The sequence below is a fragment of the Papilio machaon genome, chromosome 7 (assembly GCF_912999745.1).
Source record: "Papilio machaon chromosome 7, ilPapMach1.1, whole genome shotgun sequence".
Taxonomy (NCBI): Eukaryota; Metazoa; Arthropoda; class Insecta; order Lepidoptera; family Papilionidae; genus Papilio; species Papilio machaon.
Genome location: NC_059992.1, coordinates 2,637,084 through 2,662,068, shown reverse-complemented (window position 1 = coordinate 2,662,068; position 24,985 = coordinate 2,637,084). Strand labels below are relative to the sequence as shown.

Here is a 24,985-nt window from a genome sequence, read left to right as displayed (position 1 = left end):
ATTTTCTAAATGTTTTTTACTATGTAGTTTATATTATACCGATTACACAATAGCTTCTTGTCGTAAGCCCATCAAGGTGGTCGGAGCCTATCCCAAGTTAGGATGACTAGACCATAGTCAACCACGATGACCCAGTGACGGTTACTTGACTTCGCCCATCTTTGAATTCCTTCGCCGATATGTTACAGGTTGCATGACTATGTTATACCAGAACGTTAGAACGTCCGATAACTGCACAGGTGTAATTCCACAATCGAAAATATACACACGTCGATCAAACGCGTAGATTTCGGTCCGGTCCAGTTTAGCACTTAACAACTGCGCTACCGACACTCTCATAACTTATTTATTTTTTGGTTTATAGCTGCTAAATCTGTTTCGTTAACGTCAAATTTGGTTGGAATTTTATTACGAACTCCAAAATATTTATGATGTTTCTTTGTACAACATTTTTAATGTAAATGAAACAATTTTAATTCTGCATAGCCCATTTATTTTAATCTTAATTTTTTTTTGTTATATTTTATAGCCACGTGTTTAATATCAAATAATCTGTAACACTTATTATGAACGAAATTCTTTTTAAAATGGATGAGAAATCAAAATTCGTATGATGATCAATAATTATAGTTTAATTTAATTAAGACTAGATAAAAACGGTAGAAGATCAAGGGATGATAAAATCAATCTATATCATTTGGACAGGTCGTAGCCTGTATAAAGTATATATTAGAATATTGTTCAATGCTAAACATTTGAATTTACATTTATAAATATCAATAAATTTAGCTATTTCTAACAATATAATGATACCTACGTATTATCACAGCTCTATTTATATAGGAAGAGGAATCGCTCTACGGCCGAACTCAATAATCAAACCGCAATAGGAGATAGATAGCTACGATTGCTTTACAATAAGGATGTTTTTTATTGCTATTACGTTCACAAAATTTGAAGCAAATAGATTAGAAATTTTACATCTAAATATTATGTAACCTTATATATAATTTGTATTTTATACGGTGATCGATCTATTTTTGTAATCTTGGAGATCGATTATTGGGTTAGGCCATGTTCAATACCAATTCATTACATTATTACATTTTAATTAATATTATAGGTAATGAAATCATTTGGTATTACTACTACAAAATACTAGTAATCTTTTGTTCTGCGGTTGAAGAACACTAAAGGTAATTGACTTATATTACTCGATTACAATATAAACACCATAATTATTTATGGAGCAACAAATGCTGTTGTGAATATTTGATACCACAATATTTTCACGTGGATTGAATTTTTTCCTGATTTTTTTCATATAAATTATTTATCAATAATAACTATTGGATGGTATGAAGAATACAAGACGTTATGAAACATCTCTGACAGACACAAATTGGAAACTCTACATATTATTTATTTATTTTATAAATATGTCAACAATTTAATTGTTCATAAATTAACTCCATCACTTTTCTTTACATAGGTTATGACAATTCTCGATCAATTAATACCAGATATTAACAAATAGGAAAACATGATTCCTTGTTAATCTATATCTTTTCCAATAATTTCTTAGAGATTACGAGATCGTTTGCAAATGTACGATCTCGTTGCGTTTCTTACCGCGGAAATGTTCTTCGATTTCAGCGAGCGATTTCCCTTTCGTCTCGGGGACCATGAATAGGACAAAAAAGAACGCCATTGCGCAGAACGCGGTGTACATCCAGAATGTGCCCGCTGACGTCAGCACAGCCTAGTTGAAATGAATACCAGAATTAAATACAATATCACCGTAGAATACTACTGTAGTGGCACACACGTGGTGCTTTCTCTGTCTTGTTTAAGAGATTCAAAGTAATGACAATATACATTGCAAGTGTTACGCCAATGAAATTTTACGTTCAATATTATACTCGTATTAGAAAAAGAATAATCTGTGTTGCAAATAAAATGTCCCAGAAAAACTTTGTTCCAGGAATTGATGTTATAGACGACACATAGAGACGCGACTCACGTCCGTAACACAAAGGGGTAGGTAGAGATTATGGACATCTATTTAGGAGAATCCTGGCATATCTCTACCGCATCTTCTTCATTCATACATCTACACATGCTCGTGTTATACATGCTTGACGGATTTACAACACCAAACTAATGACGTACTAATAATATTTAATACCTCTCATTAATTAATGTCACCGTATAAGCCTTAAAGTGACAAAACGTGAGGAATATGACTTCAGTGAGATCAATGCACTTTAATATCGAAATTAAGCACTGCAATTTACCATCAATAGCTGTAGAAAAATGTAATTAAAATCCGCACTGTTAAATATTTATAATCGTAGATTCTAAATAAATGAAATATGACATCTTATATATAAATAAGCGTTTTATTTTTCAAGAAGAATAAGTAGAGATTTATAATTTCAAACATTATTTTGCGGACATTTGTTATGACGTAAACGAAGGTCAAGTTTTAGGTTTTATGTATCGAGTAAAACATTGTCACAAATGAAACTATTGTGTCTGGAAGATAAATCGTGACATAGTAATTACACAGTACAAGGATAGTAACACTATGGCACAAAATGTATTGTATCCGTCTTGTTAAATTCTTTTGTTATATTAAACAATATTAGATTTTTATGGCGGAAACAACCAGCTCACATGACATCATTTATGCCTTATTAAAGATCAGCAAGAGGTATGTGATTAGAATAAGGTCTCCCGCATCTTATTCATCAAACAAAACGCAGAAAACTCTATTTGGCATATCTTTTTTGGAGTTTGGTTAATTCCCTGATCAAACCAATCATAGTTCTGACACTATTCATTTACTTTAGTAAATATTTAAAAATAATATTCCGTACAAATAAAAAAGAATCTTCAACTTACTTCCAAAGCATGGTACGACTTGATAACGGTGAACATGGAGAGGAGATTGACAGCGCTGGCCATGGCTGAAAGTTGGGAGCGATATTGAGTCGGGAAAAGCTCGCCCAGTAGTAAGAACGGTAGGCCGCCGAAGCCGAGGGAGAAACCGAGCATAAACACCACTAGACTGACGATAGGCAGGTATCTGGAAAGGAATTACTGTTGAATGCAACCGGTACCTTTGATCTCTAGGACAGGAAAAAACTTGCAAGGGCATCGAAATCAACACGACGATATTCTTGATTAACAAATTCAAATATATTTCTATTTTCATTGAAATTTAAAAATATTTGTGACTAAAGGTAAAACAAAAGAAGTACCTGACAAGAGTCATGAAGTCAATTCGCTTGATAAGTAAATTATTGCACAGAATATCATCGTTGATGTAATATAAAAGTATGGAGATCTTTCCATGTAATTTACCCCAGCCAGGATTCGGCTTCGAACTGGAAGTAGAAAGCTGCTCCCATGGAGGCCATGGAGACGCACATCGTAACCGCTGAGAGCAGCAGCAACGGCCGCCGCCCTGCGCGATCTACGAGCATCGTACTCACACCGTTGCTGATCAACTGAACTGCACCGACTATTATCGTCGCCGTCATTGCGTCTAACTTACTTCCTAAAAAAATAAGCATTTTTTGAAAATTTAAGCCAAGAAAATTACTAATGGAATCTTAAAAAGTTAATTTGTGATTACCAGTATTTTTTGAATAACATTGCAAACAAGTGTCATAAAAAGATCGTATAAAGCAGGTTTAAAAGATCTCAGATATCAGACACAATTTTTAATATGTTCACCCTAATTACCATAACAATATTTATACAGTTGATGTTGTGAATATTATGAAAATAGGAAAATTGTTAACGTAATTCACGCTTGACAACGCACAGAAATATTATATTTAATATACATTCATATAAGAATTTAAGAAACCTTGAACCTTGTTAGTAAATATATTTAGCAATAGAAGTTATCCCCACATTTTATAAAGCAGTAACAACTAAAATTACTTAAAAATTGGATTCTACAATAAGCTTAAATTTCTTTTGAATTATATAAAGTAATAACTACTCAGATCAGAATAACTTGAACGAAAGTTGCCGAAAGGGAATGTATATATATGTTAAAGATATGAAGTTATAATTATAATTAATAATATAAATAATTAATCTGTAATCTGATCTATCTACTGGATGCCGAGTGTTCGGTTCCTGGTAACAAAATCAATACTTATGTACTATGTAATTCAGAATCAGTACATGCACGAGATGATATTACAATATATGTATCATAAATCACCTAATAGTTACGAGTATAACTGCTATCTACTGTTAAAGAAAAATGGTACATATTAGCTTAAAATTTAAATTCATTGTTACCTGCACTCTGGAAGATCTCAACAGTGAAGAATATAACGGCGTCGATACCGCTGAACTGCTGGAAGATGAGCAAAGCGAAGCCGACAATGAGAGGCTTCATAACCGCTGACGATAGGAACACTTCCCTCGTAAATAAACTCTTTGGTTCTGTTTCAGGCGCTTTTCTGAAATAAGAAAAAAATATTTTCAAAAAGTGGTCATTATTTCTACAAATAAAGGATTACTAAACCTGAAAATCAATGGAAAATTAATAAAATGAAATCATAAAACAAAATTAATATCTCGTAAAAACTTCGTTTATAAACGACGTTTATATACTGGTCTGCAAAAAAATTAGTTGACTGTATTTCTTGTTAATTGGCAGTCTTTGTCGTTCGTTGTGCTGCGCTACCTCGACCCTCTCTACGAGTAATAAGGAGCTATTGCAAATTCCTTTGCAGCGATACAGAAATAATTCTAGTTAAATAAATTGTTGTAGTTAAAAAAATTCTTCTAGTTAAATAAATTGTAACTTACTCAGGATGTTTGTCATCATCCTTGACAATGGCAACGGCGCGATTAGACAACTGCAGCCATTTGATTGCTGGCTCGGCGTCCAGACCACGCGCCTTCAGCCATACTGGAGACTCGGGCAGTGGAAGGAGAACTAAGAAGAGGGCCGCTAAAAGATTATACAAATGATTACTTCTGGTTTCTCTTACATTGTCTAGTGATTTTAATACTGCCCAATTTATCGAAATAAAAACATTATACATTGTATTGTTACCCCTCCAATACTATACTTTAGAAAAGAGGCGGAGGAGGTCTTTTAAAAAGAGGCGGAAGGCGGTAATACAAATGAATTCGATTGATACTATTCCAATATTACGTATGTAATTACGTTCTATAAAACTAATGTACTTTAACGTTTCTTTTACTTCCTAAAAGCATTTTTGTATACACGTATTTTTAATCTGTAGTGCAAGAATTTTGGCACATAACTTAAAAGTACTTAAAAGAAAAAACTCATTAAGAATAGCACAGCACTAATAACCAAGGACAAACTCATATGGGCCTATGAATAAAGAAAACTTCTTTCTTCGTTCATTTGCTTGACTAATAAACATAAAAGTTTAACGAATACTGTGTAATGTGTTAACAAAAGAGTATGTATTACTGGAAATAATATAAAATGTAAGTTTTTATAATTACCACAAAAGACAGCGGACAAAAAAGCGAGATGTCTCCAATAAAGCCAGTTGCCGGCCACGTAGGAGATGAGGATACCCAGAGACATAGAGAGCGTGGGCAGCGAGCCTAGCCGGCCTCGAATCTCGGGGTCGCAGCACTCGCTCACCTGAATAACAAAGAAACATGGACATTGGAAATTTTTGATCGGGTATTTAGAATGAAGAGATTAAAATAGGTATAGAGCGGACATTTGAAATAATTGAACACGCACAATTACATGATGGTCAATAGCGCTGGATCAACAGTTTCCTTTCCAGCGCTTTATCAAAATCAGTTTAGAACGCATTAGATGCACACTTTTATTTTATTTACATAATTTTTATAGTATAAGCCACCTTATCTGAAAAAAGGGAATGTTCCAATGTCAAAATTAAAGTTATTAATACTCAAATTGTAGATAATGAAAATAGTAATGACAAGATCAATTTAATTATAATAACACGAACAGAATCAACGTTGGATAAGTGTGAAAAATGTGTGAACATGTGAACTATAGAAATTTTGGACATTATTTAATATTTAGTACGAAATTGTGTCGTAGCCTAATACTTTCGATATCAATTTTAACATGAATAAACCAAAGTGCATTAACAAATTATACAATAAGCAATTGAAAAATGTAATTAGCGCAGTTATGTTGTCATTAGCTACAATAAAGTATTTGTGTAACACATGAGACTAACACGTTGCAAGTGTTGAATTAGGCTCAACAGCTTCTTGTTTGTTTGTAAATTAAACTCTATGTTAGTGTATCGATCCGTTCAAACGTAGATAATTTATTACAATACTACTTGTTTTACTTCAAGAATGCTAAAACTAATAGCTTGTTATTTTATCAAGTCACTTAAAGCTATATTTGCAGCACCAGAAGAACTTAAAAAATTTAAAGAATTCCAGCCATCAAGATGGTGTGGTATGGTATCCTGTCGTGCGATGACCTTCTCGAACTCCTATTCTGTGCTTTTTTTTTTAATAAAAACGTCATTGATGTATCTATCAAAGGTAACCAAATATAACTCGTTATGTAATCATATCTACTAAAGATATATTTTATCGCCTAAAATGGAGTTGAATACACTGATATGAATTACAAATACGAGTAGAATGATGGATTAAAGATTAAAAATATTGACACGTGAACAATTTTTTTTTTGTTTCAGGTCATTTGTGGAGTCTGGAATGATTTGATTTGCAAAAAAGTTGAAGAGTAATTTTTAAGTTTCGAAGTATAATCTGAATGTAATTATTATTAAAAAAATTAAATTCGTTGATTATGGTTTCTTTACAAGTTCCCAACTCTGAGTATTTATGACTTTATTATCAAATAACTTTTTTCAGATATTGTTTTTTTATTCGGTTGAAGAAACGCGTTCTCTTATAATTTATTATTCGCGTCTCAGTAACTGGCAAACTGTTTAAGTTTCATTTTAAATTTCTTTGAAACCATATTATTTAAAAACATAGGAAATGATCTAGTACATCTACTTGTCGTTTACTTTGTTAATTCAGAGAACATGTTTTTGGAACAAAAAGTATCATAATCAGTTTCGTTCGCAGTTAATTATCGAATAAGTTGTAAGAGTAAAATTTCTCTTCAAATCTACTCACGTAAACTTGTGCGGGTGCTAATACAAAGCCAACGCATAGTCCAGACATGAACCGGCCTACAAGAATGAGAGCGAAGCCAGGAGCAAAGCCTAGTAGCAGCCAACCGCCGCCCCAGAGTGGAGCTGTCATCTGTAGAGTGCGCTTGCGACCAGCTCGCTGCATCAGTGGCCCTGACAGCATGCTGCCCACGAACGCACCTAACGGTGGGATAGCTCCTGCAGACAATAAGTTCCAGTTATAGTTTTTTTTTACCACACGTGGTCGTGGCCAACAAGGTCATGTACAGCAGCATGCTTTTTCTAACAGTCATAGATATATATAGATTTTGATGCTTAACAATTTAGGTACTCAAAGATCTAAATATAAGATGGAAACAAATACAGCACGCTTGTGCTTTATTCAAAACAGTTTCATTGGCTTCGAACAATATAACTATCTTTTAGTGAACTTAAATATCAAGATAAATTGTACATATGATTGAATTTCTTTTCAGAAATGTGCAGGTTGCATCACTATGTTTTCCTTCATCGTAAGAACGTCGGATAAATGTACATATGTAAATCGAGAATCGAAAAACACATTGGAACATAGCGGTATTCGCACCTAGGACCTGCAGATTGCAAGTCAATTGCTTAACCCCTAAGCCACCGATGCTCCGAAATATAATAGTAAAATGTACAATAAAAAAAATCATGTACTTATCGAAAATTAAGTTGATCGAAAAAAGATTTAACAGATTTCGTAAAAAAAAATATGACATCTATTTTCGCCCTGATTGATGTGACGCTAAAAATCTAGTAACAGAAATAGATTCAGAGTAATAAAATCTATCTATTTATGAAGAAAATTCGTAAAAAGGACGATTTTGTTAGAGACCAGTAATTTCGCATCACGAGGCAATTATTCAGATACATAAATGTTAAAAAGTTGTCAGTCAGAAGTTGCTGATTTATGTTCTACGTGAACATGAAATTTGCATGTTTTCTACTATACATAGTAAGAAGTTATCTAAGAAATAACACAAAGATTCAGCATTGATTGAGTCTACCAATGAAAACATAGTGTCGTATTAGATGAAAATAAATTCGTATCAAGTCTAGGTACAGTCGAGGGGAGTGAATGATTTATTTGTAAAACAGTTACCTATCCATGATTTCTGTTCGCTGTGCTGTATGAAGGAGGGGTCGAGACTCTCAATTGACGGTATCGAGGAGGCCGAGTAGCCCCGCACCAGACCGATGATTAGAAATGCCAGAGACGCTCCGAACGTCAGCCATAGCTAGAACAATAGACACATGTTTATAATCAAAATACATATTGGACAGTTATACTAATTGAGACTAACTGTAAATTCTCGTCGAAATTCTATCCAACGAAGATATCGCTTTAAAATTCATCTCTTAAAAAACAGAAATAATAATTATCTAGGAAGTTAGATTTAGACACAAAAAACATAAATAATGAGCCAATGTATATAACCCATAAGCGACGACAGTTTTTTATTATTACGTCCATTTATTATCTCTCAGATTTTTTTTTTCGTGATAATTTCATTGTTTACAAAATAAATCAGAGTCCCTTTAACCTTAATCGAGTTTTAAAGATAAACATTTGATATTTGAGGGTGAATTCAAAAGTTTGTGGTTGAAAATTCGATAATCGCATTGAACCCAATTTAGGCCTGATCAATATTGGCGAGCCGGAAGCTCTGAATATAGACGAACAATGAACTCAAAGTAAATTTTGACCACATCGTGTATGTTAGTTAACATTGATAATGCTTTTAAGAGACAGGACCTATCAAGCTTGCACATTCCCCACTGTTGAATAAAAACGCACAGTTCTAAACTTGTCTGTTTGTGTGCCAAGATATTACAATTTTATTAAGTGTCAGCATGTGTGATTGTCATCTTTAGTTTTTACCTCACCCCCCCTATAAGAGGCAGTTTTTTTTTTGCCTAATCCGTTCCTCTATAGTCAAAGTGAGTTAAGCAAACAAATCCTTTTCATTTACAATGCGTCCAAGGGGTCTTTAAACGGTGTAACCTTGCTTCGGTCACGTACAATCTTGACATTTTTTTTATTAAGTTTATCTATATTTATTTGTTAGTGCCTAAACCAGGGACTTGCCTTATATAGTGTGTAGTGATGTGTAGTTACTTCCGTAAATATATGTTTCGTTACAGTCTTAATTTAGAAATGAAAAATACTATCTTTAATTTATTTTTGTACCTGACCTAACCTAACCAAGCCAAGCCGATTATTTGTTTTAAAAACAGCGCAGAATTTGAACAGAAATATTAAAGAAAGAAGAAAGAAAGAAAAAATATTTATTGCCACTCAAAAAAGAAAAAACACACACATACAAGGCACAAAAGGGAGCCAGCTCAGCGAAGCAGGGACAGACTAAACTGTCCCTGCACTGGTTTTCAGCTGGCACCTTTATAAAAAATAATATTAATAATAAAAAATAAAGAAAAGAACAAAAAGATAGAATTAGATTAAGTATTAGTAGTATTAGTAGAGAATATTACTATTACTCAAAGTTAATATTTATTATATTTCTTATTGACAAAACTGACTTGTCTAAATCTCATATCTATCTAGTTAATATTTAATCATAATTAATTGATTTGAATCATTCATTAATGCACAATGTTCTTTTTCGGTTTTTAATTGAATTATTGCAGCATTAATTCAGTTAGGAAATTAAAGTTTAAGGACCCTTTGAAGTAGTTAACAATTAGGCCGCGGGCACAAAATTTGCAACAAGCGGGGTGGAGCGGGGCAATGTAATCAAAAGTATAGGACAGTGATTGTCAAACTTATTTCTTTCAACCGCCCCCTTTGAAAATCAATTATATTTCAGAGCCCCCTAATTTTTTTTCAGCCCTAAAACTTAAAAACCACAATTTCATAACTTTAATTAATTTCAATGCCCCCCAATTTTTGGGCCCCTTATCGCCCCCTCCTAGGTTTCAAACGCCCCCAAGGGGGCGCTATTGCCCACTTTGGGAAACACTGGTATAGGACAATACAGCGACGCGCACGAAACGAGCGGGAGCGGAGTAGAATTTTCGCTTGCTTTGCCTAGCTCCAGCGCGCCGTTTCTAATTTCGTGCTTGCGGTCTTACACTATTTTTTTTTTATAATTTTATGTTTTTTATCTTTTTATCGTTCATTATATTCAAAGACAGAATAAAACAGATGATTGAGCGATTCTATTACTATCGATCACACCGATACCAAACATCTTTTAAATTACAATATACCTATACACATATAATATTTTAGTTTTCTTTCTGCGTATAAGTTTACGAATTATATTTGTCGATTTTATTTTTCCTTCTGTCATTCAAAAAAGTAAAACGAGGTCTTTCCCGCTTTATAAACCTGAAAACAATTTAGTGCCTATATTTTTGGTTGCAAGGTTGTAAGAATTTATTTATTTATATATTCTTCCAACCTTGCAAATAAGGATAATATTAAAAAAAGGAAAATTATCAATAATGTTTCGTTGGTACCGTACTATGTAAAAAATGTAGGTACTGCTTATTACTATGTGCATATATTATTTCACACACGCACACAAACGCACACGCTGACAAAAAGGGAATAAGAACGAATAATGTTTTAAGAAGTAAATAAAAACTAAATGCATATTATAAGACATTCTGACACGAGTTATTATTTACTTAAAATTCTGCATTACCTTTCTCGACCAATTAGTATAATCATACCGATCGACGACTTCTTTCACGCGTCGTGTGTCTGGCCAATTTGTGTCGCTCTACCACCTACAGGGTCGAACTAGATTATAGATAGTAACTATGTTATTTAACCGAATCGCAAATTGTGCGATCTATTCGCTTCTATGGAATTTTAAATTACACATGAAACCGTAAATTCAACACATTATTGTATCAAAAATCGACACACACAGACAGAAAATGCCATTATTATAAAAAAAATCAAATCGAACAGTTAGAAAAGGTGCATGTGTCACTTCTTACTAATATTTTAAATACGAATGTTTTAATAGATGGATGAAAGGATGGATGGATGGATGGATGGATGGATGTTTGTTAGAAAGTATCTCCTGAACGGCTTAACGGATCTCAATGAAATTTGGCATAGATGTAAATCATAGTCTGGAAGAACACATAGGCTACTTATTAATTATTAATTTAACTCGGACAAAATCGCGATCGACAGCTAGTTTTTAATAATATGCAAAAAAAAAACATACATCGAAATTACTATTGATATATAATTAAAGTAAAGTAAGTCATTGCAAATATTTAGGTTACAAGTGATATCACTTGTTAACTTAATTAAACATAAAATTTAAACATTGTAGTTGTAGGGTAACATCGTAAATGACCTTCTTCTCTTATCCTTACCTAACCTTCAAATGAAGACAGTAGTACAAATAAACAGACTGAAAATTATAAGACACTAGCTGTCGACCGCGACTCTGTCCGCGCGGAATTTAAAAATGTAATAAGTTGCCTATGTGTTCTTCCATAATATGTTCTACATCAGTGCATGATTTCAAGATTCGTTCAGCCGTTTCGGAGATATCTTCAAACAAACATCCATCTATCCATCCATCCAATTTATAATATTAGTATGATATAAGTAGCTTCTTAAGAATAAATTTTCTTTATTGTGATAAAACACAACAGGTTATCCGTTAAAACGCTCAAAATAACAGTCAAATAATGTCTATCATTAGTATAATAGCGGATATACTAAACGCCAAAAATAGAGTCACAAAAAATTTCCGCATACAATAAGCATTTGAAATTGGCGTAGTCTTATATAGGTGTGATGTGATTGGCGCGAGCGGATGGTAGTGATCAGGAGTGATTTAGTCGCAACTCGGCCATTGTAATCGCCGTTCTTGATGTGTCCGAAGCACCGCCATTAAGGAGGGAGAGCAAATTACTTTGCTATCGTTCACGTGATAACGATTTTGTCATTATATGGGGATCACGATAAAAATTGCTAGAATCACTCGTGACAATACAGATAAATATCATGTGGTCAATACTTTAGGATAAAGGATAGCAATCTATTTATGTCTGTTACTAAGTTTATCTATTTACTAGGTTAAGTTAGTAGTAGTTAAGTTAAGTTTACTAAGGTTACTAAGTTTTTTTAATGGCCCGCGACTCCGTCCGCGCGCCATTAAAAAAACATAATGAGTAGTATATGTGTTCTTCCAAACTATGTTCTACATCTGTTGAGTTGTTATGCCGGAGATACCATCAAACAAACATCCATCCTTCCATCTAAAGATTCGCATTTATAATATTAGTAAGATTATGACACGGATTACAATACATTTACAAACCTAGAAACTAATGACATTGATATTTTAAATATCAACATTATTTAGATTCATTATTCTTTGAATTATATTGATTTTGTATATACTTTAAAAAGTATAGGAAAACAATATGTTATCCGTTTGCTTGTAATACAATAAAAAAATCTTTCATATAAACATTTACTGTGCTATGCGAAAGTTGTTGTTTCTACGTGTTCAGATTTACTATTTGACAGAAATTCCAAACTAGCAGAGCGGGTCACAACTTTTTTTTTCATATAAAACTCGAAGCAGACACTGAGCCGTAGATTTTATTAAAAAACTCTCGCAAAACGCAAAACTAACAAAAAAGTACGTGATTGTGTTACATCGCAGTATTTTCTTTTTTACTAACATATAAATTCAAATACCATACATGTACAAATTTTCTATTTTTATATTGTAACTAGCTGTCGCCGGCGAATCGGTCCGCGCGACATTAAAAAAAATTAGCTTATGTTTTCTTCCAGACTCAATTCTACATCTGTGCCAAATTTAATCAAGATCCGTTCAGACGTTCTGGAGATAATTTCGTATTTATAATAATAAAAAAATAAGTAACATTGGTGGCGTCAAAGGTAAGGAACTAAAAAAAAGTATTTTAGAAAATGCAATTGCCAGTGGCATTGCGTGGAGTTATTATGTCCAAATTAATGAGGAATACAAAAAAAAAAATCACTTAAATCATTGCAAGGTGACGTAATTTACTCCAACTCATTTCAACTACTTATATCAGCTGATCTATCAAGTAGCAAACTCAAAGATATGAGAAAGTGTGCGTGAGATAAAAACACATCAGAATATTTAGCCATATTAAAGTAAATCTGTAGAAAACTAAGGACTAAAATGCATATTTTTAGACACTTCTTCGATAATATATTACAAATACACTATGTGACATACATACAGATGAAGACATGACAAATATACAGATGACTATTAATAATACGTATAAAGCGTATTTATTTTTTTCCCAAACAATCACATCGAACCCGCGAGATTCCAACGGACCTTGGTAATTTTATGGCTTATAGAGGTTTCTCCTTAAACCGAGTTTCTCGCTTATGTATTTGTCCATCGGGACCGGACAATGACTCTCGCTTGTAGAGTTTTTTCGCTTCATTCATTCATTCATCATCAGCTCACTATACGTCCCCACCGAGGGGCTCGGAGCCTACCCCAAGTTAGGGGGTGACTAGGCCATAGTCAACCACGCTGGCCAAGTGCGGGTTGGTTGACTTCACACATATCATTGAATTTCTTCTCAGATATGTGCAGGTTGCATCACGATGTTTTCCTTCACCGTAAGAACGTCGGATAAATGTACATATGTAAATCGAAAATCGAAAAACACATTGGTACATGGCGGGATTCGAACCCAGGACCTGCAGATTGCAAGTCAAGTGCTTAACCCCTGAGCCACCGACGCTCGCTTTTTTCGCTTATCTATTTACAAATAAGATAATAGAGTAACGCTACGGTGATCGCTAAGCTTGACGGTGCTGAGTAAACGAGTTGAGAATGTACCCTGTACCAAATAATTAGTAAATACTAATGACTTTTAAGGATGGGTTGGGGAGTGTTTTGTAAAAAAGCGGGAAATTGTATATAACAAAAGATATTGAAGTAGTTAGTTAGTTAGTAGTAGGAGCTCAGTTATCCGCAACTCCACAACAAGCGCGTATTTTGCGTGAAGGCAGGCTGTAGGTTACTCCAGCCAGCCCAGCTCGCCAAAGAACCCCGATATGGAAGTAAGTCCAGTTGTAAGGCGAAATGTTACGTTTGACATTGTTGATAATGGTGACAAAGTCGGTAATAATGATGATGAAGATAACTCCTAGGATAATTAAGTTGCTCTTGTTTGTACAACGTAAAAAGAATAAATCAATACGAATTAAGAATGAATAAAATTATAAGTAAAATGTAATATAGTAGCAGGATTCGTAATGCCATAAATGTTTAAACCTTTAATACAAAATACAGTTTGAATAAACTTACTGTCTTTAGCAGAATATATAGATTTTAAATCTTAGAGAGTTTTAAAATATTGGAATATTCAAAAAATAAACAGGCGAAATAATATATTCAATTTTCTTATTGGTCTCAGCGTTCAAATGTGACTATTTTTATTTTTAAAAATTTTCTTACAAGTTTATCAAAAGATGCAAATAAAGAAACGTGTGAAATTATTTAAAGTGTTATGTGTTTGCAGTTTAATTATTGATACCAACTATTGATAAATTACATTTTATTGAATACAATAACCATATTTGTTTTACATAAGTAGTGTCTATAAAAAGATCTAGTTAGTTCAAGATTCTAGGAAAGCGAAATGATATATAAAAGAACTGCCAATTTACATAAGTTTTAGTTATTACAATTATGCCGCACGTTTGTAATTTGCCTAGGCAAATTGTAAAACTATACATACAATGTAGCCTTACGTCGTTTCATTTGTTCAATCATCGCTTAAGTTTTACACAAGCCAACTTATATAATGACAAGGAAATGTTTACATTTTGTAAGAACAGATGTTACGAGAAATTACCATTGTTTTAATACAAAACAATCTTTATTTAATGCACTCATTCTGATTGCTTAATTGAAAAGGAATTTGTGAATCATGGGGATAGAAAGATGGCCTTTGCCAATAAAGTCCTGCATTGTAATCAAGACAAATACATCATGTTCACAAAATATGATTTTTTTTTCGATATAACATACAGACACTTCAATTTCATTAATTGTATACATGATTTGGCTTCAACACTGTGTATTTTGCAGACATTTTTTTTATATTACAAGGTGGCAAACGAGCAAGCGGCCACATGAATTCACCGAAATGGCGAAGCGACCGCTGCCCATAAACATTGGCAATTGTAGATGCGTTGCCTACCCTCAATCGACGGAGGAGGAGACGCACAAAAAGAGAATATTTAACCTTCCTATGCATCTCCTCCTCCATCAAATCCACCTCCCCTTCCCATCCTTTCCTTATAAAAAAAAGGGTGGGAAGGGAAACGGGACTAAAATTAGGCCTCCGGTACCACACTCATCAGACGAAACGCGTAATTACTTCCATTTCACGCTTGTCTTCTGTGTGGTCGTGGTATTTCATCGGGCGAGCCGGTCAATTCGTGCAACGGATGATTTTGATTTATGAGGAGGTTCAACTTAAATAATTGTATCAAATTTAAGTCTAATGATCCTATACTTTGCGTATCGTTACATGTCATCTACAGATAGTTAATTACAATTTGATCATCTAAACTTAAATTTAGGATACGTCAATTCGTAGAATTATAAAGTATCATTTTGCTACAGTTATTAAACAAAAAAAAAAAATATCTCATATATGCTTTAATAAATATAACCTTAGATTCAAATAATGCAACAAAATGAAATAATGAACTATAATGGCGGTTAGTTCGTATGTTTACATTTTCATACACCTATCATACGTCTTGCTCAATACTATAAACACTGAACGACAACTGTTACACAGATGTATAGTTATGCGTTTGCACTGCTGTATACATATACAAAAACATGTTGTCACATCACTCGTTCCCTTTGAAAGAATAGAGATAGAAATACATTTTTGGACAATTGTTTCTATAGTAAAAATCCACGGTAATAGTTTACGATTGATTTGATACTATGAATACTTTGAAATTATGAATTTATGTTTGTAAAGTCATACGAAAAAACTTCCTTCAAACTACAATTCTATCATTATACACATGTTACATAAATGTGTTTACTTATATTTAAAAAATAAAAATACATTAAGAAAATAAAAGATCACAACATAAATTAAAAAAAAAAACAAACCTGCTTGAGAAAAGACGATGATATAATAGTCATTTTGTATATCTCCGAACTAAAAGCACATTAAACACAAACAAGCCAGTTCAATACGCAACTAAACGTCCAGTATTGTTGATAAAATTGCATAAAACAAAAAAAAGAAACAAAAAAAAAATGTAGTCGTAAGAAGGAAACGTAACCGTGGAGCGACTCGACACTCCGGCGTCACCGACTGCCGGCACAGAATGCAGACGCGAGCTGGCCACACGGACTCTTTTAATTATTGACAATCGAAAGAAGAAAATAAATAAAAAAAAAACCTATCATCAATCCGTTTACAGTACAGTCATGTGAGATATGATAATCCATATCGTGTTAAGTACTACTTGTCAATCATATTGTGTTATATTTTTTTATTCAATAAACTCTTATAAGTACTTTGCTAACATCTTGTCAATGAAAATATATACAATTGAAGAATATACTAATAGGTCAAGGATGGTAAATATTTGCTCACACATTGTGATTTTATCTTCAAAACTTATCGAGGACATTACATTTCGCGATTTACAATGTAGATCACGGAAGAATATGTGTTAAATTCAACCACACAAAATATTCAACTCTCGGAAAATCTCAGCCACGGGTTTAATTGTTAATATTAAGTAACGACCCATTACTACATACTCATATTTTAAATTGAATCGATTATTGTACAAAGTTATTATTATTAGTAATATAATTACAGAAATATATTAAATACATAAAAACACTCCTGTTACAGTGGAATGAAGATACAAAGTTGGTACGTGACAGTAGAGTGAATACTCCTTTAGGAAACCCTTCTACTGGAACAAATTACGTCCGTCTTCAAATACGGTGTAAGTGGGATATCTAAAATAGGTTACTTTTGCCTCTTTCATCTGTCACATTGCCTCACTTTGAGATTTTCTCAGCTCTTGGGGGATTTACTAAAAGCCTCTCAATAAACAAAATTGTACACTCGATATAGTCCCCGCTTTTGTACACCGTGTTCAAAGGGTAAAGTAATTTTGGTTGCAAACAAAAGAATTGTATGAAACAAGATCCAGACACCTGATGAATAATAAAATGAATACGGCCTCAAACTAAAAAAAAAAACTTAGGAATACACGTATTGCTAGTTTTATTATTTTAAAGCTTTATAGGTTATACTTGTTGATTGCTGAGAGTTTCTCTACATCAATACTTGATAAACGATTTTTTTTATTATAGACATAAGCATAAGTATAATAAGTGTATTGTTTAGAAATTCTCCCAGATTTCATATGAATAGTATTGTCAAAAATCAAGATTAAAATTATCCAACAAACACCGTGTCACGTGATTTTTCTGAAAGAAAACGAAGGCGACACAAAGTGTCTACTTAATGTACTTGAAAACTTAATATATAATTTAGTTTGGACTTTTTTAGAGGTCAGAGGCTCTAATGTCATTATCCAGATGTTTATTTAAGTAACCTTTTTATTAATGTTTCTTCTGCATAAGGATAATGTGCAATACACGAATTTAAAATAAAAAAAACATGTCATCACATCGTCTTCCTTTTGCATTGATGCATTAAAAAGGTCATTATGAATGAAATTTATTGCAAGACGTTAAAAAAGTAAGCTTTTTCATACAAAGAACACTATCTGAATCCAGGAAAAAAAATACAAAGTATACCCCTTTATAATATTCACATAATTAAACGATTACACATTAGTAAGAAAATAGAAAGCACGTGTTTGTTAAACAATATTTAACTAACATATTGAATAGCTGAAAACTTGTCATGCGTTAATTATTTGAAGTAAATATTATCAAGTATTATGTTGTGATTAGTGATCACATCATCACAACATAATACTTGATAATATTTACTTCAAATAATTAACGCATGACAAGTTTTCAGCTATTCAATATGTTAGTTAAATATTGTTTAACAAACACGTGCTTTCTATTTTCTTACTAATGTGTAATCGTTTAATTATGTGAATATTATAAAGGGGTATACTTTGTATTTTTTTTCCTGGATTCAGATAGTGTTCTTTGTATGAAAAAGCTTACTTTTTTAACGTCTTGCAATAAATTTCATTCATAATGACCTTTTTAATGCATCAATGAAAAAGGAAGACGATGTGATGACATGTTTTTTTTATTTTAAATTCGTGTATTGCACATTATCCTTATGCAGAAGAAACATTAATAAAAAGGTTACTTAAATAAACATCTGGATAATGACATTAGAGCCTCTGACCTCTAAAAAAGTCCAAACTAAATTATATATTAAGTTTTCAAGTACATTAAGTAGACACTTTGTGTCGCCTTCGTTTTCTTTCAGAAAAATCACGTGACACGGTGTTTGTTGGATAATTTTAATCTTGATTTTTGACAATACTATTCATATGAAATCTGGGAGAATTTCTAAACAATACACTTATTATACTTATGCTTATGTCTATAATAAAAAAAATCGTTTATCAAGTATTGATGTAGAGAAACTCTCAGCAATCAACAAGTATAACCTATAAAGCTTTAAAATAATAAAACTAGCAATACGTGTATTCCTAAGTTTTTTTTTTTAGTTTGAGGCCGTATTCATTTTATTATTCATCAGGTGTCTGGATCTTGTTTCATACAATTCTTTTGTTTGCAACCAAAATTACTTTACCCTTTGAACACGGTGTACAAAAGCGGGGACTATATCGAGTGTACAATTTTGTTTATTGAGAGGCTTTTAGTAAATCCCCCAAGAGCTGAGAAAATCTCAAAGTGAGGCAATGTGACAGATGAAAGAGGCAAAAGTAACCTATTTTAGATATCCCACTTACACCGTATTTGAAGACGGACGTAATTTGTTCCAGTAGAAGGGTTTCCTAAAGGAGTATTCACTCTACTGTCACGTACCAACTTTGTATCTTCATTCCACTGTAACAGGAGTGTTTTTATGTATTTAATATATTTCTGTAATTATATTACTTTGATATTAGCCAACGATGAGTCGGACATCATATTTTTAAATAACACATAATATTTAAAACGAATATTTTACATTCTGACGGATTCAGAACCGACATTTGGTGTAAATAGCTAATAATTCCGGCTATCGTAGAGTTAGCAAACACGAAAACTAATTTTTTACTTCTGGATATCAAACCAAGCGACTAACATATTTTTTTCTATATGTCTCTACATGTTAGATTACTCGACAAAAATATAATTAAATGTAGGAACACAGATGAAATTTACACTCAGCACTTAAATAATCTGTAGCATGAAAAAAAAACTACTAAGGTATATAAATATTTCCAAACAGGTTTAGAACAAACTGAGACTAAATAACCATTTAACTAATTCAGTATTACAAAGGTTTCGCCCTTTGAAATATCAAGAGACTAAATCCGGTTAAAATGAATTTCGTAACGAACGAAAAATAATTATGTAAATTAAATTTGAATCTTAAGAGCGTAAGAGCGATATTATAAATAGCCTTTTGTAAAACATCTTTATTACCAAAGGTCTGGGAGATCTTCATCAAGTTTCACATTTCACTACGAAACTGTAGTTGGTATAGTTACCTATATAGCATTTAGATATAATTGTGTTATCAGGTTTACTAAATTGTTGGAGAAATGAAATCTATTTGAATACTAATAAAGTTCATTTTACAATACCATCTAAATAATTTAGTTAGATTAATTATCTTTTTTTTTTTTTTGTTTATTTTGAATGAATCCTGTACTCTCTGATTTTAAAAGCCGGCAACGCTGGTCCTTTGGTGTTGCGGATATCTATGGGCGTCGAATCAATTAATGTTAGGCGATCCGCTGCTCGTTTGCTTCCGTATAAAAAATAAAATTTCAATCGGTTCATTAGTATGTTCCACTATGATCACCTGTACCTAAATTTGAAGTGTGACATCTCAGTGTTCCCGGTGCACGTTTGCTCCCAATACTTTTACAAAAAAGATTCCTATACTTTTACGGAATGTTACAGCAGCAGTCAATCGGGATTCTTGTTCGTCTAATCAATTACTAGTTATCTTCGTCGTTAATAATACGGATAGATCTTAAATTTTTTAATAGTACAAGGTGGCAAAGCATGGCCACATGATAAAAAAAATCGAAGTGACCGCTGCCCATAGACATCTGCAATCAGGAAATCTAACGTTAGTTAACAAGTCTCGACTGTCTGTGTCAATTTCACGGAAGGATTAATTAAATAAATGAGATGTTCGTAGTTTATGCATTGAACCGGTTCTTTGACGTCTGCAACGAGATATCTGATAACAAAATCACAAAAATCTTAAACTATTTTAATGTTTTGACGCTCCGTTCGAAACTAGATTATTTGACTTCATAGGAAAAAGGTCAGTTTAATGTCAAGTTATGATATTAATAAAAAATGTGAGTTTTACTCGATTACTTTTATAAAATTGATTTATTTCTTTTCATCAGACAGTGTTTGTAATTATTTGAAGAATTCTCGTCATACCATAGTAACCATCAAGTGGAACCTGAAAATAATTAAGTCATAAGAATTGCCTTTTGTAAGTATAAAAAAATTCTAGGAATGTGAATTAAGGTGAGTTAAATTTACCAAACAACCTCAAACTTAGTATTACCGATTGGCCTACGGAGTTCATCCAGTAAAAATGCAACCGTGACGTCTTTCTGAAATAACCCTGAAGACCACGGCTTCTTACAAATGGCTTCCTTGCATCATTCAAGAAATCGTTTTGACCAGACCAACGCAGATTGTCAACCCATAATAATTGACCTGGTAAAAAAGAGAATTTTATTTTGAATGTATCAAAATACAACTAACGCCATCTATTTTTCAATATCATCCATCTCGAGTAGATGATAAGAAATGACTACACATAAAATTAGTAATTTTATAATTGGAAATGCAAACTCAAAAATACATTTAAACTTTTAAGTACTCGCCTGGTGTATTAGATATCGCATCCAAATTTCCATTGTAAATAGTCACTGATATGTTTGTGTTTTGAAGTAAGTACTCCACTGAAACAAGAAACGTTATGCTTTGACATCGATGTGTAAGTGGCCGCTATACAATAATATAATTAGAAAAAAAGTGTACCTTTTTCAACTGCTGGTTTCATAAAAGAACTCCTAAATGCTTTTAAGACAGCCTCTCGTTGTTCATCGTATACCACATTGCCAGACAGACCCAGAAGTGGTGGAACAGTTTCTTCCATAAGCCTGTACTGTTCTGCACTAAGACGTCTGTTGAAGTATTCTGAAATTAAGGAGTTTTCTAAAACTTCCCCATTTTGCTTAAGAGTTATCTTTATCGCTGGGAACTTACGAATATTTTGGTATAGTTAAGTTTTGAAAATTGGTATAACTAAAACTTATATAGGAGTAAAATCATCAAACAAACCAAATAGCCCTTCTCTGTCGAAGAGTCAGCTGTAAGAGAACTAATCTGTTGATGCAAAACTTTTCTCCTTTTGTATTAGTTCCTATTGAGTTCTTATTTGTGTAAGGAAATTAAATAAATAAATCTGGAGTTCCAAAGTAAAACTTCATCACTCACCTTGTAATTTATCACGAGTCAATTTTTCAGCAATATCATCAAGGTTTATCCCAGCCGCACCAGCATTTACATTAATGACTTTCTTTATTGATAAAAATAAGTCGAACGCTTCTCCGTACAGCCCATTATTAGTAAGTCTATTTATTTTATTGGAATAATTTTCGACCACTCTTCGTCCATCACCATCGATTTTTCCGAACTCTTCAAGATAGAAACCTATTTTAGTCAACGCTAGCGCTGGAGATATTATTCCATTGCCAATACCAACACCTTTTATAACATTACTAAACTGGCTTTTCTGTAATGCAATTGGTTACATTGAATTTTATACACTTACAAGGATATGGGAGATTAATAAAACATCGATAAAAGCGCATTCCCAAAAACTATCCCTGACTATCAATGTTTTGCATCATATCCATAACGTTTTGATCACTTCATAACTTTTAATAATGTCAACTATCAAATCAAATTTCGCATAGTAAATACCACACTAATAGAATAAGATCTTGATATTCCGCTTCTTACCAACGAAACAGTTGATAGACAAACAGAAGAGGACAGAGTAGGCATATCAAATACAAATTTGTGCTACAAAAATATTGAAAACTTTCTACGATTAACTCCATTAGCAGTAATAATAAAATCACACACCTCAGCGAGACGAGCTGCTAATGCAACCGCAAATTGTGCTCCGTGTCCTTGTCCGAAAACATAAACTGGTGTGTTTGTATACTCCTTATGTATCTCATAGTACGATTTTAGAACACTAACTAAATCATCAACTGAAAAAATATAAAAAACTAAGTCTACATTTATTCGAAGATATAATATTACTTTCAAAAACATTGTATTTAAAGGTACCATGATCCTCAAAATTTGTGGATATGTTATTCTCATCTTCCGCTTTGCTATATCCTGTGCCGACTGGAGCATCGATTAACAACAAATTGAAGTAATTAACCTAAAAAAATGATAGGGAATAAAATTATCATAAAATGTAGTTATACTAGTTGTCAGTGAAGGCAAAATTGTCGTAGAGATTTGGATTGGAGTTCAGCATTTACAGACAAAATTGTATTATAACTAATGTAGAAATAAATGCGTAAGAATATACCCATGAATCTTGTCTTCTCAAATTTGTTCCAAACGGTCCGAACATTTCGAAATTAGCCCGTAGACTTGGCGGTACGCCTGTCACGCCATCTAGCCATACTATCAAAGGCCGAGTGGTGGAGTCATCGGCAAGGCTCGGCCAGAATAGCCAGAACAGATCTCCTACGCCTAATATTCTCGTAAACGCAGCTGTATGTTTGAATCCGTTAAATCCTATGCCTTGAAGCTCTACAAAAAAATCATACATGCTTAAGTTTTTTAAACGCTTCACATATAATTTTTTGAAAGATACAAAATTAAAATTAAAACTATCAGGCGAGGACTTGTATATACCTTAAGTATAGACTTCTACTAATGTGTATATACACATTACGCGTTAATAAAAAAGAAAAAACAAACGACATAACTGTACACAAAACAACCATTACTAAAGGCGATAACACACAATTATGTAAGTACTCCCCCTTTCTTGCCTTGCCTAGAAAATACTAAAGCTTATACTTATTAAGATTACTTACTGATTGTTTCAAATGAATTGCCACTCTCTGCAAATCCTGTCAGGATAGCAAGCGCTGATATACAAACCAGTATACACTTCTTCATTGTTTAACAGTGTTCAATAGAAGCAAGTCATAAGGAAAGTTGCAAAATATATTAACTGTGGAATATCAGATAAGTATTATTATTTTATCAATACATCAATAATCAAATAATCAAATCAGTTCAATTAGAAATAAAAGGTCGTGTCTATAACATGTTTAATACCGCTAATTCGGTTGCATTTTTTTTTTTATTTTTTTTTTATAACTTTTAAAAATTTCTCGCATTGAATTGCTCATCAGAGTATTAATTTAATAACCATAGAGTAAATAACCGTATATTTTTGTTAATTCAATGCTTTTACAAAAAAAATAGAACATCGTCGAAATCGCACGTAGAAATCAAATATACTTAGCGGGAAGACGTCAGATCTTAACAACAAGATTCAGGAAACTGAGTTTAGAGTGTAGGTCGACATAATAGAAAGAGTTGGGCGGTAAAATTTAGAGTTAATTAATTTTTAATTTATATCAAAAATGTTGCATAATTAGAAGTTTTCACTTTAAATATTTTACTTAATATTTCCAATTAATCTGTTGAAATTAATAAAAACTATTAAATGACCTGGAGACGTAATTTTCGTGTTTGATGTTTAGGATCATAATCTCAATATTATAAATGCTAATGTTTAGATGGATGGATGTTTGTTACAAAGTATCTCCAGAACGGCTGCATAGACCTTGATGAAATTTGGTATAGATGAACACAGCCTGGAAGAACACATAGGCAGTTTTTTTTTTGTTATTAACTGCACGGACGGAGTTGCGGTCGACAGCTGTGTAATTATATTTTATAATTACGATAGCAATCTCGATAATAAATCAAACAAATCAGATATCAATAAGTTCTAAGTAGTTTATGATATTACTTTGCCGATTCTAAATCGTTTTATAAATAAGATTGACGTGAAAGATTTTTTGTTTCAACTAAGCAATTACGCAAACATGTTGTTTTATATATTTTTAATTACCGCTTTCGTAAGTCATTGCTCTGAAGGTGAGTGAAACATTTCATAGTCATTATTACCTGGTTATTATTTACCTAGTTATAAAATGAAATCTAAGTATTTGTAAAATAAAAACAACCGTAGTATTTTTATTCAAATTTCGTTTTACATTTTGATAAAACAAAAATTAGTTGATAGCGTAGAGAAATGGTTCACTTAGATTTATTCGTTTATTATCTTTTAAACTTTAATATTTGATTAACAAGTTTCTAAGTACAACTCTCGCATTTTTATTGTACTGTTACTCTAAAAAAATTAATAAACATACATATCTAATAAAGTTATTTATATGAATATTTACTTTTACTTTATATTATAATTTATATGAA

The 24,985-nt window shown here is 32.4% G+C and overlaps 2 protein-coding genes across 2 annotated transcripts; both read right to left on the bottom strand.

Moving 5' to 3' along the window:
- Positions 1 to 1,469: 1,469 nt before the first annotated feature.
- LOC106719452 (facilitated trehalose transporter Tret1-like) lies at positions 1,470 to 16,580 on the bottom strand. Its single transcript, XM_014513795.2, has 9 exons — positions 16,373 to 16,580; positions 8,308 to 8,443; positions 7,165 to 7,379; positions 5,518 to 5,662; positions 4,843 to 4,987; positions 4,327 to 4,490; positions 3,370 to 3,565; positions 2,908 to 3,091; positions 1,470 to 1,762 (listed from the first exon to the last, which is right to left on the bottom strand). Exons 1-9 carry the CDS (start codon positions 16,403 to 16,405, stop codon positions 1,589 to 1,591), a joined length of 1,392 nt encoding a protein of 463 aa, XP_014369281.2. The 5' UTR covers positions 16,406 to 16,580; the 3' UTR covers positions 1,470 to 1,588.
- A 4,241-nt stretch (positions 16,581 to 20,821) lies between these two features.
- Positions 20,822 to 23,718, bottom strand: LOC106719544 (retinoid-inducible serine carboxypeptidase-like). The gene is made up of 9 exons (XM_014513906.2): positions 23,569 to 23,718; positions 23,052 to 23,278; positions 22,799 to 22,898; positions 22,589 to 22,719; positions 21,935 to 22,232; positions 21,476 to 21,634; positions 21,319 to 21,396; positions 20,994 to 21,148; positions 20,822 to 20,885 (listed from the first exon to the last, which is right to left on the bottom strand). The coding sequence occupies exons 1-9, from the start codon at positions 23,651 to 23,653 to the stop codon at positions 20,823 to 20,825; spliced, it is 1,296 nt and encodes a 431-aa protein (XP_014369392.2). The 5' UTR covers positions 23,654 to 23,718; the 3' UTR covers position 20,822.
- Between the last annotated feature and the right edge of the window lie 1,267 nt (positions 23,719 to 24,985).